This window comes from Falco rusticolus, chromosome 5 (genome assembly GCF_015220075.1).
Source record: "Falco rusticolus isolate bFalRus1 chromosome 5, bFalRus1.pri, whole genome shotgun sequence".
Taxonomy (NCBI): Eukaryota; Metazoa; Chordata; class Aves; order Falconiformes; family Falconidae; genus Falco; species Falco rusticolus.
Genome location: NC_051191.1, coordinates 64634396 through 64649426, shown reverse-complemented (window position 1 = coordinate 64649426; position 15031 = coordinate 64634396). Strand labels below are relative to the sequence as shown.

The 15031-nt window shown below is 43.4% G+C and overlaps 1 protein-coding gene across 7 annotated transcripts in view; it reads right to left on the bottom strand.

The window, feature by feature from the left end:
* Positions 1-2010: 2010 nt before the first annotated feature.
* The window catches only part of DGKI (diacylglycerol kinase iota), a 233878-nt gene continuing 220857 nt past the window's right edge, over positions 2011-15031 (bottom strand). For all 7 annotated transcript variants that reach the window (XM_037389986.1, XM_037389987.1, XM_037389988.1 and 4 more), the window contains 2 exons: positions 14743-14842; positions 2011-13268 (listed from right to left, as the gene is read on the bottom strand). In XM_037389986.1, coding sequence (XP_037245883.1) covers positions 13152-13268; positions 14743-14842 — 217 coding nt within the window. In that variant the 3' untranslated portion in view covers positions 2011-13151. The remainder of the gene's footprint in view (positions 13269-14742; positions 14843-15031) is intronic.

The window sequence follows — 15031 nt, the reverse complement described above, 5'->3', positions numbered from 1 at the left end:
TGCTGTGGACTAATACGGCTGCAAATAAAATACTGATGTATCATTATCAACCCTTGAATGTGAAAATAAAAGACCAAACACCTTGAAATTATGGGACCGCTTCCAATATTTATCTATTTTTAAACTTAACAACCTTGGCAACATGTCTTACAAGCATCACTACCTAGTTTAAAAGATCCCTTGTGAGAAAGAACCACATTTTAACTGCAGGGAAATAGTGAAGTCACCTGGCTGCAGTGAAACTGCAGGGGGTTTGGAGTTTTTTTCAAAGCAAATGATTCCTGTCATGATCTTTTTTTTTTTTTTTCCTCCCAAGCATAGATTTTTTTTTCCATTGTAGTTACATTCCTACTATGAAAGGCTTAGCTTTTTAAAGAAACAGTTGAAAGTTATTAAATTTCATATGTAAAGGAATGTTGCATGAGAAAAGGAATGCCCCGCTTAAGAAAATGCATTAGCCTATGGAGAAAGATATTTATATGTATGTATGTGTGTGTATATATATGAATTTCACCAGCTTTATGAAAGGTTTTTGTAGGGTAAGTTGGCTACAAATCAGCCCTGAAGCAGCCAGCATAGCTGAAATGCTGAGGCACAAGGGCAAATTATAATGAATGAGCAAAGCAGTAATTGGACTCTCTTCAGATCTACATACACGTGCAAGGCCACATACATTAAAGAGTTTGGGGTGCAAAACTGGTAGAATCTAAAGCTGTACTCTTTTTTTTAAAAAAAAACCAAAACCAACAAACCAACAACCAGACAAACACCAAGAAGCTCTGCCTGCAGGTGGTGGAACACCTCCAGATGTTGCTCTGAGGGCAGCTCTGAGCACATCAAAAAGCATCTCCTCTCCACAGTCATTCCCAGAAAGCAGCTGGCAGCCATTTAGTGCAGCTCGTTACTGCAAAGGACCCCAGAGGAGTTAGTGCTTTGTACCACAGTGCTTATGAACGTCAGAACTGTGCTTGGCAGTGCTTTCTCGCTGTGCAGAAAGGCCCAGTGTAACTCACGACTACGTTACAACCTGCACAAGACTACGTTACAACCTGCACAAGCAAAATAGTTAGTCTTTTTTAGCACTATTATTATTAATAACAATATTCTTAGGCTGTCTGAGACAGCAGGAAAGGGGGCTTAAGATATCCTTTAAAGGAGACAAGGACACAGCTGGCTACTGGCAGTGGCGGTGAGGATCAAAGGGCTTGGAGCGGAGGGGGGAGGCAGAGCCGTGTGTGAGGGAGGTGGGTTTGTGGCAGGCACTACCGCAGAGAGACAGGGCAAAGGAAACATCACCAAATTATTCAAAACTACAATTTCAGGATGGGAGAGCAGAGGCAAGAGAACTGTTAGGAAATACCGACTTGCATGGGAGAGAGGCCACGAAAACTTTGTGTCAGAAATGGCACAGAAGCTCCTGAATGGAGCAGAGAGGGCAGCTGCTGAAGGCAAGAAAGCAAGCGATGGCCATGACAGAAATTTCTTCAATCACACACAGCTGGGCAGAAACACACAGAGCCATTATATGCTTGTGGGTTAGTCTAAAACAGTGCTAAACTGAGAACCTAAGATAATTGCGGGGTGATTTAATGTGCTAGGGAAATGCTCCTGAGATGCATAGCGAAGAGCCTGAGGTGACCTATATGCTTACATTACAGTCCTGCTAATCTCTGCTGGATCTCTCCTGCACACACTGGGTGCTGTGCTGACAATCTGAGCTTACTGAGGGACTGAGAAGATTTCCCTGGAAACATTAAGGGTATCATTAACCCTTTTTGTTACTATGAGCTTGGAGTTGGCTTATCCAGAGGCTTAAAACTCCCTTTCCATCCCTCCCCTGTACTGCCACTCACACACAGAATTTTGAACCCTTGCATCCCTTTCCTCCACTCCCTCTAACCCTTCACAGCTTTGAGTCACACCAGTCTTCACTCTGCCAGAGCAGCAACCCAGCTCCACCAGCGAATAACACAAGGAAACTCAGCCCAGCCAAGGCATGCTGTTCTTCACTTTTATTCTGTACATTTCCACACAAGTCACAATACAGAAAAAGTGTCCAAAAGGAACAGTAATCAGCTCTTTCACCGTATACAGATTTCCTTCTTCCCTCAGTTTAAAATCTCCTTGTTTAGCAACACAGTGATCAAGATACTTTGTATAAATAGGAAATGCAAGAAAATCAGGGAAGAAAATACTTTCTCACTTTGTTACAAAAAATCCCTCCCCTTTCCCACATCCCCCTCTCACTGCTGATTACCTGGACCCTGATTCTCTGTTAAACATATAGCTTCATTTCATGGGTGCTGCTGCATGCCTTGGATTCCTTTTGCCAGCTGGCAGCCTCATGATGCACAGCTCTGGGGCATTATGCATGGGGTCAGGCAGCATAAAAGAGCCCTTTGTGATGTTATTACAACTCCTGGAACAGATGTGGGTTCAGATAATAGGATATGTACAAATACTGGAACTCTGGATGCCCATGAAATGCTGGCTGAATATGCGCATTTGTTATTTGGTTTTACTGCTCTATTCAGAGAACTACATACATTATGGAGTGGTCCAGATTCTGTCCTCTGTCACATCTTGGTTCACCTGGAGTGAATTCAGTGCAGAGGAGATCAGGATCTGTTCTTTATCCTTCCTCCATCGTCTCCAGGAAGCAGCAAGTGAATATCCACTATATAGCCTGACGGAAACTCAACCTTTCCATCAGGAGCCTGTTCATCACATCACCATCCCACATGATGACAACTTCTTAGCCTTGTTCCTTTTTTGCAGGAGACACCTCCAATTTCCTAACTCTTAGCTAACTGTTGTCCTTGTTATTTATCAATTTTAATGTCTCATTTGCCAAGTGGCCAGAGGAGATACTAGTGTGAAGGCCAGAGGGTTTGCTTCCTCAGATGTTTGGCTTCATTCCCCAGAAACCTTTAGCATCAACAAATTCAAGTGGTGATTTCTGGGCTGCTGGAAAAGATACTGTGATACCTCAATGACAGGATAGAGGTGACAGAAAGAGGTATTTCTGAGATGGGCTCTCCCAAATGAAACACTCTGTGCTCAATGAACTCAGTATGATGGAATACAACTGCTCTAAAATTCAGCAAATTCTATTCTCTGGAGGGAGGGCAACAACCCGAATGCTTTCATTGACTGGAAATACCACCTGAGTTAAAATTTTTAATGCAAGATAGCTCAAACGTGGTAATCAAGCATGAGAAGTGCAAACTAGCTCACATTAGAAACTTGTCATTCTCAGCACTCTTTATTATCTCAATTTAAGCCATCTAAACTAAAAACCATGGGACAGGGCTACTCCCACCATCCTTCAAAAAATAGTTCCAAAAGAAGCAGGATACTATATGGGAGCAACGTTACAAGGCATGACAGAAAACTCATAAATAGTTAATATACAGCAGTTTTTGACCTCACAACACAAAGCGCCTTACTCTGTAGGTATGGGGAGGTGATATTATCCCCATTTTACAGATAAGGCCACTGAGGCAAAGGAATTTAAAATTACTTATCCAATCTGACTCAATGACAGTGGCAGAAATAAAACTTCAACCCTTGATTTGCTACCTTCTGCTCTCTCCCTTTGGCCACAGTACCTCCAGAGAGACATGCTGACAAATTATAACACACAGCAAGTGTTTTCCCTGTTCTCTGACACAACAATGTGACACACAGTTAGACTTGCAAACTGTCATAAGACAGAAATATATTATTAAATAGTGATCATTTTTTGCATAACCTTTAAGATTTGCAATAAAACAACAGGTCAGTTCTTGCTCAGAGTAAATCCTCACTGAGCCAGCAGTGACAGTCTCACAGACCAGGTTCAGTCCTTACACACATCGCATTTTCATTAGCACACACTTGCAGCTTGATAGTGTTTGTGTCCATAGGAAAATGACGTTTCCCCACAACGCATCTTGGTTTTTTCCCAATGCAAGGCTGTAAGGCCATAGCTGTTCTAAAAGCTGTGCAGAAGCAAAGTAACAGTAGCACAAAGCAGGCCTGGAGCATTTGTAGCAAAATGTTCTGCTGGCTGACTCGGAGAGGACACTGAAACCTCCACAGATGGCCAGAAGGTTTGTGTGGGCGACACAGAACACCAGTCTTCAGCTGTATCATTGGCTAGACTTTCCACAATCTTTCAAAAGCTTCCTGCTTCCAAAAAGCTGGCACAGGGTTTACAGCACAAAATAATACAGGCAGAAGAAAAAAACCCTTTATTTCCCACTGTGAGAGCACGTTTCACCTTGTGGAGAGTTCTACAGAGAAAGGCTGGCAGTCATATTCCATATTGCCCTCCCCAATGCACTGCACCCTGATGGGCCAGCAGCCAAGGCTGGCAGCTCCCAAGCCCATTTGGAAAGGGATTTTAACCCTTGATTACTTTATTTTCAAATAGAGTTCCAGGACACAGAGCGTATGCAACCCATGGTGTGAGGGCAGCTCGAGGGCACCCGTTACAAAGGGCAGTCCCACACCAGCTGCTCTGAGTGGAAACAGGCAGGAATCCCCATCCCAGGGCTGCCCCTGCCCCAGCACCAGGAAGAGAAAGCAAAAAGAGTTTGGAAGAGCCCTTATTAAAGGCAGGCAGCTCCTGCACACTTACTGGTATCCGTAAGTATTTTACACTCCACCTGGCACATGGAGGGGTGTCTGGAATAGGTAGCCTCCAAAGAGTTGTTACGTTTTCCAGTAAGGTGATGGGTGGATCTTTCTGCACATAAGGCATCCCCCCTTTCCCTCTTCCCCGATCTGTGAGGAGCAGCAATAAGCTGGAGAGAGACAAAGCTCCCAAGAGCTGCTTAGTGCTTTGAAGGCTCAGCCACTTATTTTCTTTTCTCCCAAAGCTGTTGCATGATCAAAGGAGGCAGATGGAGGAGAATCACTCTGTAGTGACATGTAAATGGAACAAAAAACCTGATAAGCCTCTGCTATCTCCCTGTGATTTTTCTGAGATACATGCTGAGCAGAAAACCGTACAGTAGCAGGGCCAGCCACTTCACAGGAGACACCAGCACACTTGCTCACCAGTTGGAAGCAGCTGCCACATCTTGCAAGCACATCATGGAGCAACACAATCACACTTTCCCAGGCAAAGAATATTTAACAGGAAAATCACAAAGGGAAGGAACATGCGAGTAGACCCCCCCAATTTTTTTTTTTTCCTATTGATATTAAAATTAAGTCTGAAAAGGTTGAAATCAATCCCACAGGTGTGAAATGCCCAAGTCCATCATGTTTCCCTCTGCTTAAGCATGGGATTTTACAGCCACCCTCAGAGGTGACTTTAGTGCTGCACATCCAACTAATTCCTAGTACAGCAGAATTTCAATATTCCCTACCCATAGCTAGGCACGGTCAGAGGAGATCCAGCCATCTGTGACTGGCCAAGCAGAAGTGTCCCAGAGGCAAGCACATGAACAGGATTTTGACCTTTACAGTCAAAAATGAAGGTAGCATGAGCTAAGGAAAGAAGAGGTGATCAAAGAATAAAGACTTCAGTAACGAAGGTTTGAAAAGGACAGAGCAAAAAAAAAAGTGGAAGGAAAAGCAAAGAGCACTAAAAGTTATTTAAGATCAAATTTAAATAAAACTATGTTCTATTTCCTTCCTGTTATTAGCTGCCAGCAAGCTCACTTGGTTCTTAGCTTTGACATGAACGTACGTCTCCCATATACCATGGAGATAAGGACAGTATTTACTGTAGTAGCAAGACCACAGGAGGAGACAACTTGCAACTGCACATATCTCCTATTAAGACAGGCACATCAACAACAGTTTTCCCATTCTCATCAAGGAAAAAAACACTGGCCCTGGGGAAAAAAGGGCTGAAGTGGGGAACAGGAGAAGAAAAACAGCTATTTCACTTTGTGCCCCATAGCCATAATTTCTTTTGATGTGGCATTGTTCCCATTCATTTGAAAGGAAAACTACCAGTATGGATACAAAGCAGGGAGAAGTGTCATTGCACAACTTGGGGCTCAGGTCCCACGTTGTGAAGCCTCAAGATGTGCAAATAGAAGGATGTGCCCCACCAGCCTGTGCAGTGTGATCCCTGTGGGGGCAGGAATGGAATACCCCCTGCAGCTAAATGTCTTAAATATTGGGAGCAGCAAGCTTGGAGAAGAAATCCATCCATTCCACTTTATTAAAAGTAGATACACCTAATTATCTTACATAATTACACATTACAGTGATATTCAACAGCTAGCATTGCAACTCTCTACCCAGAAAACAGCAATGCTTATGGAAACCATTCCATAGGGTCCCCATTCCCAGGGGCCAGCTTACCTTTGCTTTTCTAATTTTGCCTTCTTTCATTTTTTGTATGAATGTCTTACAGGAAAAAAAGCCCTAGAAAAGTGGGACTATCTATTAAAGCCTAATTAGCCAAGTAGAAATCACTCATGTCTGCTGTATCAGGCTCAAGAGCTTCTTGAGCTTCTTCTCCACACCTACAAGCTTAACCGGTTCTTAGACAGGAGCTGAATTCCTGAATACATGTAGGAACAGGGACAGCCTTCTTCCTCGGTCTTCTTCCTCTGCTTGGTGGTAGGCTGAGGAAAAAGTATTAACTGGAGATCATTATGGCAGGTGGAACTGGAAGACCATTTTTCTCATTAAAATAAAGTGTAGCACTAAGAAATGAATTGCTACTGTGGTTCATGCATTAGTAGCTAGATAATTGCTGCAGCACTTGTCATATTGGAGCACTGGATTGCCACCACGCACACTTCACTGAGTAGTAGGTTACACATCAAGCAGCCTCCTAGACAGGGACTAATTGAAGAGCCAGGTGTTACACTTTGCTAGCAAAAGGAGGCTGGCTCTAAATGAAGCAATTACATATGTAGCACTATATTGCTAAAAGTAGTGCTTATTTCTTGCATGTCAAAATGCTACAGCTTTTATGCACTTTGTATATGAATGCTGGAGCTGTTAAGATACTGGTGAACTCTGAAATAGCATTCCCAGATCAGGGCTCTGTTTCTAGTGTGGATGAGCATAACATAATAGAAAGAAATTTCTGAAGTTAGTCTTCCGTTTTCTTGGATATTCACCTTCTTGTATGTGCCTGTCAAGAGAATCACTGCCTTCTTAGATTCCCAAAAATCTCTTCCTTGTAAAGGATCCAAGACCACAAGTTGGCTGTTTTTAGAGGGTTAAGCATCAAATTATTTCCTGAATTATAGATGTATTTATGTTGAAACAAATGTTTTTGTTGCAAGGCATCCCCTGCTTAAACTTCAGCAGTCATCACGTGCTATGTCAGAATGAGAGGTTTTTAAAATAAGCTGCCTGTCTTCCCCACTTGCTGGGTAACTAGATACATGTGCGCTGCATAAGATAGCTTGTCTTTTCTTTTTTTTTCTTAAAAAAAAAAAAACAACAACAACAACAAAAAAAAACCCCAAACCCAGCAGTCTGAGAAACAAGAAACTGCAGCTGAGACTGGAATGTGGCACCTTATAAATACGGCAGGAGACAAGATGCACTCTGAGGGCTGAATACAGTAAGGTTATTCAGCTCTAAGCCTGCCTAATCACTGAAGTCAAATGTAATGAATTTACTGGTGTGATCAGGGCCTGAGGGAGGGAATTTTCCCCTTTTGCAGGAACAGCACCATATGTGGGCCAGGAAATCCCTTGGCCAAGGTGTGTGTGGGTGTTGCCCCAGTGCACATATACAGGGGACGAGAGAAGGCCACTCTCCGTGGGCACCACATGGGCAGCAGTGCTGGAAACATGCCGGGGAGGGAGAGGGAGGCCCCTGAGCCCTGGTGCCTGCAGGGGATCTCAGGTAGGCAGCCCAGTCAAGCATGGCGCCATGGCACAGCTTGGAGCACACTTAGCCATGGTCACTGCTCTGACTGTTGGGTAGTCCTTCCCTCCCCAGCCAGCTTTTACATAGAATTAGAAGTGAGAAACTGCTGAAGTACTTGGCCTGCTTTTCAGCAGCCCAAGCCAAGTGCGGAGCTGTCGCAGTCTGTCCGTACTGGTAACTCCTCAGCAAAAGCCAAGACACCCTGACTCCTCTAGATGTTCTGCTCACCCCAAGAGCTGCCTGCAGGGCTGGGGTACAGCTCCTCTTGAGGCATCTCCATATTGCAGCCATGAGCTGCATCCTGCGCTTCTAAAGGGAGTTAAAGCACTGAAGCTTGAGACACATCTTCCACATAACATCCTGCACTTCATCAGTATGCTAGCAAGTTACTTCTAGCACATTACTGAGTTGACGATGCAATCAACAGATTTTGGTAGACAGATGATGGGATTTTAAAGCTGTAGCTATCTATTACTAAGAAAAATAGTTGCTTACATTGTTGTTAAGATAGCAAAATGAGATGAGTACCACAGTGAACCCTGTTAATACTGTGGCCTATAGCTTCACAGGTATCCAGAAAGGCACAGGCATATGATCCGCTGCTCCCAGGACTGCTGAAATGACTGATAAATACTCACATTTGATTCTTTAGATTAATTAAGGAGCTAATAACACAACATTGCTTTGGCTCAGATTTAGTGAGGAAAATAAAGAGAGGAAATATTGTCTGGTGAATGGAAAAGAATAGGTATAATGAAGATAGAAATGTTACTTCCAACAAACCTAAATGCCATTTTTATAAAACACTCCTCCATGGATGTTAGTCTGGTTCAAAAGTCGCAAAAAGTGGGGGAAAGAAAATGACAGACTTCAGATGGATCAGCACGAGGAACTGCTTCCTTCTTGGAGTACATGGAGTACAAGGACAGAATTGTCCTTGGTGTGTTTTCAAGGCATCCAAATTCCCGGTATGTCCATACATGTACCATTAAACTCCCAGCAAGCTTAAGGCTAACAACGTACCTTGCCCATTCCATAGCACTTGCCCAGAGTCAGATCACGTCAACATGCTTTTGATACACTGGAAGGGTCAACACATAAGCATACCCTACAGGAGCCACCTGGGATGGCTGAAAGGAAAATAGCCAGCTTCTAGGTGAGGTTGTGCATTTGTGACTTTCACTACCACATATGTCACTGTCACAGCAAAGACAAAGACAAAAAGGAGCAAAAGAGGCCACTAAATACTACTCAAACAAACCTCCCACAGCCACACCATTAGAAAAACCATATGTCTCATCTATTCATCCACAACAGCATCAGCTCTGCAAATACAGCTGGGAAGATCAATGGCAACAAAACATCAATTTTGTTCTATTTTCTTTGTCAGTGGTGCTTCTGTACGACAGCCCTCATGTAGCGGGGGACATCTCATGTAGTCTGAATCCAGGCTACAGCATCATGAGTTGAAACCGAGCAATTCTACTGCTGCTGGGGAAAAGCAGGGGTGACAGGTGTCAGTAAAAACACCTGCATACATCTTAAAGCACTAAAACACAGACAAGCCATCATGTGGAATGGTAAAAGAGCCACTGGAGTCTGAGGTCTGTTTTGCAAGGGGCAAAATTTGCCTTGAACTCCTGTCTTACTTGAGTCATTCAGCCTCACACCTCACAATATCAAGGGATGCTATAATTACTGAGAAATGTATGACATCATCAAGTCTTGGATAACACATAAAGATACCTCTAGCATTGAAACATGAAATAATAAGAGTAACTGATGCTATTAAATTACAAAAGTAAGTTTATTTTATCAACATTATAAATATTTTCTTTCCCTCCATTTAACTCCAAAATGAGATAGTAAAACCAGTACAATGGAACAATTCAGGAGTTCCTCAGTTCTACTGAAAAGGGTCCCCTTTAATAAAAAATTAAAATGGAAAATGACATTTCGTCAGTCCAGCAACCTCAGTAGCTGAGCATCCCTAGGTACTTTGTCATTCAAATGGCATAATTCTAAGTGTGTGTGCATGTGTGTGTGTCTATATATATGCATACTGATATTTATAAATATACATATATATAGTAATATACACACATAAATAGACACAGCCACCAAAGAGACGCTTTTAGTAAATCAAAATGTTTTACGTGTAATTTAAGTGGGTTCCCAGCTGCACACTGAAATTTGGGCCCTGCACAATGCAGGCACAATGGTACTGTACTAAGCTAGACCCCAAAAGTACTCAAGAGATTCAATACGTACGTGTCACCTTTAACTGGTGCAGAGTCTGCCTGCTGCTGGTGGCCGTCCAAAATCGAGAATCCCATTGCACTGGAAAGGGGGTAAGGAATAATCCTGCAGCGTCCTGGTCCCAAACTCCTTCCCTCAGTGAACCAGCTCCTGATACCACTGGCCATGTGTGAGCGACATTGCAGAAAACAATATATATGCTCTGTTATCTACAAATACAATACATTGCCTGTATCTAATGCATTATGTGTGCAGTGCTTTGGGACACCTTGAATAATAAAGGCACTACTTACAACCAGCTCCTGTCCTAATTGCAGTGCTGGCATTTATTTTCATCATACAGTAACTGCCTCCTACTGAGCACACGGCACAGGCAGCTTTCCAGAGGCACAACAGGCTCACTATGATCATACTCCAGCTTTCGGGGAAAAAGGCAAGCCAGACTCTCTCATGTGTTCTGAGCTCCTTTGAGCAGCACGAATGGCACAAAGGAGCTCAGGAAATCTGCCCATCCTGCCAAGCTGCTCCAGAGCCAGCCCCAGCTGCAGCCTCCCTCTGGGCAGAAGGGATGTCCCACCGAGGGGAGGACCACTACGGACAGAGAGGAACCAGACCCAGCTCCCTTATCGTAATTCACATGTGGCCTATGGAAGCTACCTGTGATCAGAGCAAGCCTTTACTGCTCCACCTGCTTCGTGGGACTAAAGGACCAGGGAGCTGCAACAGACTCACTGACCATCCTCTGCTTAGGCACCAGTCTGGCCTGAGCACAGGACAGCACCAAGCCCCTGGTGTCGCTGAAGCTTTCTCTGTTTCTCACATCAGTAAAACAAAGCGAAAAGATAAAACTGATACTAATATAATTCTTATTTTCATCAAATATATAGAAATATTACAGTAATGTCTTCCCTCACAGCTGAGAAATGATGCAAAGCCTACCATGAAACCAGAGTGTGAGGCTCTTCCTTGTGGAAATTTCACATACACCAAAATTATACTTGATTTGTTATTTTAACATTTGCCAAATTCTGTTCTAATATATACACATACTGACCTTTGTCACAAGCCCCTGGATGATTACCAAGGGAAGGAATTTGGCTTTCATATTTTATTTTTTTAAAAAGAATGGCAAAAACAGAAAATAAGACAAAATACATTTCATGTCGCCATTGATCTATAGATTATAAATATATATATAGATTCCTTCCAGAGGAAGAAACACTAAAGCAATACTTTGCTCATATCAAATGAAGTCTTGAAAACAGAAAAAAATAAAAAATATATTTCAGCTCCTCCCTCTCTGCCACGACAATCACTCTTGGGGGGTGGGGAGTGGGGGTGGGGAAGAAGAAAAAAAAAAAAAGAAAAAGGAAAAGAAAAGAATTGCATTAATTTCATTTCCACAACTTCTACCAAGGAAGAAAAACTTATCTGAGTAATGACCTGAGTTATTTTCCAAACTGTATGTAATCCTGATGATCACCATCTACCACAGACCTACACCTAGCAAGGTGCATAAAAACATACATAGGTGGGTCTTTCACAAGAAACAACAAAGAAAAGTAAAAAATCTATTGCAAGAATTATGCCAAAAGTGGGCCGTGAGTGTCTTCATGGAAACTGGTCAGACAAAGTGGAAGCTCTGCTATTTCTGGCAGCTAAGTTGTCTGTATTGATTGAAAGGCAAACATTTTATGTACGCCTGTGTGTATGTGTTTGCTTTGTCTTCTTTTGTGTTTATAATCTTGGAGGTAAGACAGAACAGATGAGTACAGAAGACACGGCTGGCCTTTACAGTGGCTAAGCAACACTATGTTTCCAAGCCTATAGTTGGTAACAAGGCAAAGAGGTGCCACTCATCATAGCCTCTCTGGAACTTTGCTGCCTTCGGGAATCAGGTAGTTTACAGGTTCAGCCAAAGAAGGTTTTCATATGCCCAATGTAACTGCGGTGGTGCTCGTTTGCTTGTTGACAGCAGCAAGCCCAGGCTGACTGCTGATGCTCTAGGTCCCCTGATCATAACACAAAGGGGACTGGGTCCATAAGTCAGTCCATCCAAATCCTTTCCACCTTGCACAGAGCTCTTTTCAGTGTAAACCCCGTCTTTTAAGTAGTGAAAAATAGCTATCAGCTTTTTGGCAGGCCTGAAAACTAAGCAGAATCAGGTCAGTCATTACGTGCACAACGGTGGTGTGAGAAATGTTATTGGTAACTTTCTGCTCTGCAATACAACGTGGTGTATCCCATACAGCTCCTTCCCATAAAAAAGACTGTCTCATGAGGACACTGTAACCATACAACCCAGCAACAACGAGGAGGTTAGGGTTTGTTACCGCTGTAAATCTGACTGTGCCCCACACCCTGGGAAACAAGGCAATAGGCAGAGTCCTCTCCAAAAGTGAGAAAACTCCCCAGTGACTGGGCACTGACAATGCAGCTTCCAAGAGGATGGATGGCAGGGGAGGGAATGCAACTGGCAAAAACACTGGGTTTTTCCTAAGGGCATCCAGAGCTCCTCAAAATTTTTGCTACTGCCTGACCATTTGTGAAGACTTAACATAGAGATAACACACACGATTTAACTGATGAGAAGTGAGGGGAATGGGAGAATAAAAGGAATGCAGGAAACTGTAGGGATGGAGGGGGCCTGGTTGGGTATTTTAATGTCCCAGTTAGTTTGGTTCCCCCACACCCTCTTTTCTCTTTTCTTTTTTTTTTTTTTTTTTTTTTTTTTTTTTTTTACATAAATTGTACAGATGAACATGGGAGAAGTTCATGCTACTTGCTGGAAGCAATAAAGGTAAATTTCCGTGGCCCATGGATTCCACAGACCTTTGAGTGTCCCACCTCATCCATCATGGGCTAACTTATGGAACCTAACTGTTCCGTGGCAAGACTCAGTAGCCCTTAGAAACTGGTGGCATGTCCTCAGGTATTTTCCACGAGAGTGAGAGACATGTTGATTCCATCAGCTTCTTCCTCACACGATGCCCCAGTGCCTCAGGTGCAGCGTTGCGATTTCCAAGGAACCTCCTGAACATTTTCAGACATCAGACTGCTGTCTCCAGATCCTCATGGGAAACCATTTGATAGTTCTGTCGACTCTCCAGGTACGAGGCCAGATCTGGGTCACCAGCTTGCTGAGCCCTGTCACGAGCGGTCTTACCCTATAATAAAGAAACATGAAGGGAAAGTCTTGTGCTAAAATATTTAGAACAAATGAAAGCACAACCCAAATAAATTAGTACAGGAAGGATAGAAGCAAATTTGTAGAATTTACTTATTTGTTGTACAAGTCGACATTAAGTCAAGTTTTTTCTATCAAAGTAATGAGATTCCAAAGATTTTCAAAGTCCTTGTGTGGTTTAAGACAAATCATGTAGTTCTGCAAGGACTTGCTATTTGATACATCATATAGAAGGGCTCACATGCTGGAAGGAACTGATTTGTCATCCAAGGGCTACAATCCCTATGTGAATGAATATGATGCACAGTACTGTAGCTAACCCTTGGAGAGTGCACTTCACAGACTATACACTTTGCTACGGATGTGCAGAGAGATGCGCAACAGTTGAACTAAGTTGGATGTGTCTCATTCTATCTCAAATACAAAACATTTTTCAGTGCATCAATTTGCTACTCCGTTACCTGAGCTACCTTACAAGTACTGTTAAATTGGACCACAAGTCTTGACCATAAACTATGAAAAACCTATTGGAAACACATTAATGTAACTCCACGAAACCACTCCTGCTCCTTGGATTTCTGGGCAGATGGAGATTAACAAGTCAGAAGCCACTTGTTGTCTGGATTTCAGCTGTTGCAGAAATTATCTTTTTGCAATGTACAGTACTCTCATCTGAAAAAGAGACAATCTGTCTCCCCCTTATGGGCTAGTCCATACAAGCGTAGTCCATACATGGTAGGAATTGTTCATAACTGTCTTGCTGCAGTGAAGGTGCTTCTGACTCTGGAACCCAGAGATCCAACTACCTCTCAGCTGCTGACCACAGGATGCTTACGCTCTACCTCTCAGCTGCTGACCACAGGATGCTTACGCTCAGAAATACCAGAGAGGCAGCTTCTGGAACGTGTTCCTAAGTGATCAGATTGTTGTATTGATAGAATATTCCTAGGGTTTCATTTTGCCCAGACTTCTTTCTCAGCCAAGCATACACTGGGACAAGGGTTGTGGTTAGTGTCACATGAGTGAGCACAGGGGCAAGCAAGGGCAAAAGAAAATTATTAGCCATCCTCACAAAGCAAGTCAGCCACAACAATCAAGCCTCAGACACATGCAATCACAAACCAAGGCTCCTCCCGGTGGTCCTTGCCCACAGGCCTCTCTGTTGACCACACAGGAGGAGGATAATGCCGCACCATGGAGGTGCCTCATTCACACCCAATGCACCGAATAGTTTGAGGCCAGGCTCTCACTATGGTGAAGATGACCCACGTTGGGGACTGAAGTCTCTTGCACTTGTTTAAATCAATTCAGTTTTCTAAATAAAAATAGCTTGTTTAAAAAGAGCTGCTCTTGGCACACATGAGGAAGCCTCAATCATGCAAACAGCAGGGACGGATGCTGATCAGTCTCACTTGGCTGCAGTATTTTATAACTGGTTGATGGGGCTGGGTTACCTTGGAGTCCGTCTTTCTCAGAGAGGCTCCCGCATCCACCAGGAGCTGGCAGACAGTGCGATGGCGCTGGCAGGCTGCCTTATGTAATGCTGTCTCACCCCTAGACCAAAGTACAGAAACCAGCAGTGAGACACATCACACCAATGTACATTTACAAAGTACGAGGTGCAGAGGACAGAGAGAGAAGGATGCTGCATTTCTGCGAGGTTCCCTCTTGCTGGCAGAGATAGACTTGTGCACTCTCTCCCTTAGCATCTACATCCTTTGACTCAGTAGGAAAGCCTGCAAT